The sequence below is a fragment of the Pristiophorus japonicus genome, chromosome 26 (genome assembly GCF_044704955.1).
Source record: "Pristiophorus japonicus isolate sPriJap1 chromosome 26, sPriJap1.hap1, whole genome shotgun sequence".
Taxonomy (NCBI): domain Eukaryota; kingdom Metazoa; phylum Chordata; class Chondrichthyes; family Pristiophoridae; genus Pristiophorus; species Pristiophorus japonicus.
Window position 1 is genome coordinate 8,387,671 of NC_092002.1, and position 6,000 is coordinate 8,393,670.

The 6,000-nt window shown below is 48.2% G+C and overlaps 1 protein-coding gene across 3 annotated transcripts in view; it reads right to left on the bottom strand.

The window, feature by feature from the left end:
• prkd2 (protein kinase D2) overlaps window positions 1–5,264 on the bottom strand; it is an 89,563-nt gene extending 84,299 nt beyond the window's left edge. For 2 of the 3 annotated variants that reach the window (XM_070867761.1, XM_070867759.1), the window contains exon 1: window positions 4,828–5,264. In XM_070867761.1, the coding sequence (XP_070723862.1) occupies window positions 4,828–5,031 (204 nt within the window). In that variant the 5' untranslated portion in view covers window positions 5,032–5,264. The remainder of the gene's footprint in view (window positions 1–4,827) is intronic. The other variant, XM_070867762.1, reaches the window with a different exon arrangement.
• Between the last annotated feature and the right edge of the window lie 736 nt (window positions 5,265–6,000).

Genomic DNA, 6,000 nt, shown 5'->3' on the forward strand with positions numbered 1-6,000 from the left:
AGAGTCCGCCTCCTAGATTATGTGCTCAAGTCTCTGGACTATCGCACCACCAGGGTGAGAGGGGTGCCCACTGAACCACGGCTGCGATCAGGGAAGTTCCAGGTTCAATCCCAAGACTGTGCCGAGTTAGCCTCACCCGTCTGCGAGATTGCCCGGCAGATAATTCCAACAGCGACTACACTTCAAAAGTATTTCATTGGCTGGAAAGCGCTTTGGGAACTCTGGAGGCGCTATATAAATGCAAGTCTCTCCCTTATACTTCGATGGTACACAATAGAGGTCCCACCCTGTACAACTCAGGCAAGACGTGGACACTTCCAGAATGTGATAGTGAGCTGTGCAAAATTCTGCAGGGCCAGGGAGAGGTGATTAATTAAGGTAATTCATTTGACAGGGCATTAAAAAAATATCAGCCTAAATTTCAATGCAAGATTGATCAGCTGACACGCAGCAGGGGGGGAACTTGGGTCATGCCAATCGTGTCTCCATTCCATGCCCCTGCTCCCTTCCACCCAATTTGAACCACGTCCTTGTGGGAAACATGGAACACTTCCAGAATGCGATAGTGACATGGAACAGAATGGTTAACGGCCGAGAGGGAAAGAGAGAAACGCACGCAGAGAGACAGTCAGACATACACGCAGACAGGCAAAGGCTCAGAAAAAGACAGAGTCGTACACACACAGACAGAGAGAGAGACACACACACACACAGATAGAGACAGGCAGACAGAGAGACAGACAAGCTCAGAGAGAGACAGATAGACACACACACACACACACACAGACCGAGAGACAGACAAGAGAAGCTGAGACAGAGAGAGAGAGACACACACACACAGATAGAGAGACAGACAAGTTCAGAGAGAGCCAGATAGACACACACACACACACACACAGACCGAGAGACAGACAAGAGAAGCTGAGACAGAGAGAGAGAGACACACACACACAGATAGAGAGACAGACAAGTTCAGAGAGAGACAGATAGAGACACACACACACACACACACACACACACACAGACAGACAGAGGCTCAGAGAGAGGGACACACACAGAGTGAAAGACACAGACACACAGAGGCTGAGAGAGAGAGAGAGCGCGAGAGAGAGAGCGAGTGAGAGACACACAGGCAGACAGACAGGGACACGGGCAGACACACACATACAGAGACACACAGATTCCGAGAGAGAGAGAGAGAGAGAGAGAGAGAGACTCACACACAGTGAGGGACACAGGCAGACACACAGTGAGGGAGAACAGGGTGTTGCAGTTATGTGCAGCAGCAAGTTCTGAGGTGTGGTTTTAATAAACCTATCTTAGATTTTTTTTAAAGCCCCACCTCCCTCCCCCAGCGACAAGGACACTATCTGGCGCAGAACTTAAAACAGACCACGGGTCCCAGTTCAGACCCCTGCCAGGTTCAGAGTTCGCTCACCTCAGGCAGGGCTGCAACTGAGCGGCCACGGTGAGCCCTGGCCACCCCCTACCCCCCCAGAGCTGGGCCTCGATGCCGTTCATTATCCAGTGACCACACTGACAGACAGACAGTTGACGCAGGCTCGGCCGTGATGCCCTTGTGCGCCAGCTGTGGTGAGCACTCTCGACTCGGAGTCAGAAGGTCGTGGGTTCAAATCCCACTCCAGAGACTTGAGCACAAAAATCCAGGCCGACACTCCCAGTGCAGTGCTGAGGGAGCGCCGCACTGTCAGAGGTGCCATCTTTCAGATGAGACGTTAAACCGAGGCCCCATCTGCTCTCTCAGGTGGACACAAAACGACCAAGGTCAATATATTGAAGAGCAGGGAAGCTCTCCCTGGTGTCCTAACTTTTGGTCACCTGATTGCTTCTTATGTGGCTCGGTGTCAACCTGTGAAGCGCCTTGGGACGTTATACTACGTTAAAGGCACTATATAAATACAGGGTATTGTTGTTGTCCTAGGCCAATATTTATCCCTCAACCAACATCACTAAAAACAGATTATTTGGTCTTCAAAAGTACTTCGTTGGCTGTGAAGCACTTTGGGAAATCCTGAGGTTGTGAAAGGCGCTATATAAATGCAAGTCCTTCTTTTTGTCAGAGGTGTAATCTTTCGGACAAGAAACTAAATAAAAATCTTGATTGACTGTTTAGATCCATAGCACCAAGAGCAGCAGCAAAGTGCTCTGGCTGTCCAGGCCAAGGTTCCCCCTCAACCAACAGCACATTAACTCAGTTATCTGTGGGTCCATGACCTCACCCCTCCCCATCACTGTAATCTCCTCCAGCATAACTCCCCTCCCCACCCAGAGGTCTGCGTTCCTCCAATTCTGTCCTCTTGAGCATCCCTGATTATAATCGCTCAATCATCGGTGGCCATGCCTTCTGTTGCCTGGGCCCCAAGCTCTGGAACTCCCTCTCTAAACCTCTCCGCCTCTCTCTCCTCCTTCAAGATGCTCCGTAAAACCTACCTCTTTGACCAAGCTTTTGGTCCCTGCCCTAATTTCTCCTTACGTGGCTCGGTGTCAATTTTTTAAAAGTCGCTTAATACTCCTGTTAAGCACCTGGGGACATTTCACTACATTAAAGGCTCTATATAAATACAAGTTGTTGTGGGATCTTGCTGTGCGCAAACTGGCTGCCACCTTTCCCTGCGAAACACTCCAAAATAATTAATTTGTTGTGAAGCGCATTGCGACAGTCCGCACGATGGTGATTAAGGTGCCAAATAAATGCCACGGTTGAATAGCTTGCCAACACTCACTATCTAGGCTCACCTAAGCAACAGGCAACGTTTGAGGAGGCGGCCAGAAAGTGCAGCTCTGTCGGGGGTCTGTGCCTTAAAGGGGAGGCAGCAAGAAAACAGAAAGAAAAAAAAAATTAATTTCAAAAAGAAATTAAACCGGTTTATGCTAAAAGCAGTTTTTGTAAATCTAACAGCCGTTAGAATCATATAGCACAAAAGGAGGCCATTCGGCCCATCGTGCCTGTGCCGGCTCTTTGAAAGAGCAATTCAATTAGTCCTATTCCCTTGCTCCTTCCCCCATAGGCTGACACGCCCAGTGCAGTGCTGAGGGAGTGCCGCACTGTCAGAGGGGTCGTACTGAGGGAGTGCCGCACTGTCGGAGGGACAGTACTGAGGGAGCGCCGCACTGTCGGAGGGACAGTACTGAGGGAGCGCCGCACTGTCGGAGGGACAGTACTGAGGGAGCGCCGCACTGTCGGAGGGACAGTACTGAGGGAGCGCCGCACTGTCGGAGGGACAGTACTGAGGGAGCGCCACACTGTCGGAGGGACAGTACTGAGGGAGCGCCGCACTGTCGGAGGGGCAGTACTGAGGGAGCACCGCACTGTCGGAGGGGCCTTCTTTCAGACGAGACGTTAAACCGAGGCTCCGTCTGCCCTCTCATAAAAGATCCCACGGCCACTATTTCGAAGAAGAGCAGGGGAGTTCTCCCCGGTGTCCTGGGGCCAATATTTATCCCTCAAATCAACATCACTAAAACAGATTATCTGGGTCATTATCACATTGCTGTTTGTGGGAGCTTGCTGTGCGCAAATTGGCTGCCACATTTCGTACATGCCAACAGTGACTACACTCCAAAAGGACGTCATTGGCTGTAAAGCGACTTGAGATGTGCGGTGGTCGTGAAAGGCGCTATATGAATGCAAGTCTTTTTTTCAATAACTGCAAATTTTTCCTTTTCAAATACTTATCTAATTTCCTTTTGAAGGTTACTACTGAATCTGGTTCCACCGCCCTTTTAGGCAGCGTGTTCCAGATCACTGCGTTAAAAAAAAATCTCCCCCTCTGGTCCTTTTGCTTATCTTTTGTTTTTAAAAGAGTGTCTGCAGCCCTCTGCATTTGAGATCAACAGCTGCAGGAAGGCTGTGCCCAGTGCTTGCTCAGAATAGGCGTCACCACCAAATATCACCTCATGGAGCCCACGTTTCAGGACCTGAGTGTAGAGATTCATCATCAACTTCTAACCCCCTCCTCCCTCCCTCCCCATCTCCTGCCGACAACCCGGGATCGATTGACGCTGTGTTACTTGGAAACTTGTCATCTCGCAGTCGTCAGGCAAGAAATCAACTGTAACCATTCAACTTGAAACCCATCCTACAAACCCACTCGCTAACGTAGCGTGCGATTGTCAGCAGAGTGTGTGAAAATATAGACTTTTAAAACGTATAATCAGATCTCAATGGAAAGGTATTTCTCACTGAATTACATTATAGAACTGTTTTAAAAAGTTTGTTTGAGGAAAAAAATCTTTTATCTCAAATCCTGGATCTGTCTTACGTTCAGAGACTGAACTCTTTACAAAGCCCAACAGAATTGGAAGTTACAAACGCCAGCACATACATTCCAGGCAGAGATCGGGAATACATTGTTTTAAAAAGCCAAATCGAGTTGGAACAACAACTGGAAACTCTCACGCACACGCAGCGTTTAGATCCTTAATTGACTGGCGGAGTGTCAGGAAATGATTGAAAATTGCCAACAGAGCAAATCAAATCCTCGCTTAGCGACTGCGAGATGACAAGTTTCCAGCCAAACACGCCACGAGAGCCTCAGTAAGATCCCAAACCACACACACACACACACACACACACACAAGCCCCCCTTCCCTCCCAAAAAAGTTACGTGAAACAAAAAAAGTTTTCTGCAAGTTACGTGGAAACTTTTTTTCAAGTAAGTTTCAAAGTGAAATTGACACATCTAACCAGTCCGAAGTTGCCTTTTGTTTTAAAGTTGTATTTTAATACAAAACGTTGTTTATGTCTCCAACTTTCTCATCCCAAGTGTCTGGTAACTTCTTGTAAAAAGCAAGTTGGTCTCTTACCTTCTGGTCCACGATGGAGCAAGCGAGTTCCTTGACTCTCGCCAAGGTGCTGTCCACACAGCTTGGCAACAGCACCGATTCCCTGGTCAGTCCGATCTGGATGATGAACGAGGTGCCCAGGCAGCCTGGGGTGTAGGGGCTACCGAGCCCTGGTCCCGGGGGGGTGGCGGGGCTGGAGGGACAGGCAACAGGCACGGAACTCATCACCTGCACCCCCAGTGACAGAGACTCCCAGAGCCAGGCAGGAGGGAGGGTAGACGAAAAGAATTAATGGGGGCTGAAAGGCGAGGCAGAAATTCACAAAGGAACTTCAGAAACTGCCTCAAACTACATCAAAGCAACCTTTTCTTTACAAACAGTCTCCCGGCTGCACATTCACTCTGTTTTGATGCTTTTAAGCAACAAAATGGCGTCAAATATAAAAACAGGAAACACCCTGTCACTCACCCAGCCCTCTGTGACTTCTTCAATAACTTATTAGCTTATTATGCAGAGGGGGCGGACCCTTCCTTGACAGACAGCGCTCCAGCCATTCAAAAAGTCTGCTCGTGTCCTCATGCAGGCGGGCCCTGTGTCTGTCGCAGCCAATGAGTGCTGATCAGGCGGACTTTGTTCTTGGTTCTCACACTCAGAGATAGGAACAGGAGGAGGCCATTCAGCCCCTCGAGCCTGTGCTGCCATTCAATGAGATCACTGCTGATCTGCGACCTAACTCCATTGGCCACTTGTCTTTTAGTCCCTCACAAAAATCTTATCAATCTCCAATTTAAAATTAACAATTGATCTAGCATCAATTGCTGTTTGCGGAAGAGAGTTCCAAACTCTGTGTGTAGAAGTGTTTCCTAATTTCAGTCCTAAAAGGTCTGGCTCTAGTTTTTAGATGATGTTCCCTAGTCCTAGAATCTCCAACCAGCAGAAATAAATTCTCTCTATCTTTCAGGAGATAGGATTTTGCCTCCTACAGATTTATTGCACTGACTTCTTCCCAATCTGATTAAAAGCACAGATTCCTTTCATCATCCTGATAATATTGAAAGTTTTTTTTATATCAACAACCACTTATATTTATATAGCACCTTTAACGTAGTGAAATGTCCCAAGGCGCTTCACAGGAGTATTATGAGATTTTAAAATTTGACACTGAGCCACATAAGTAAAAATTAGCGCAGGTGA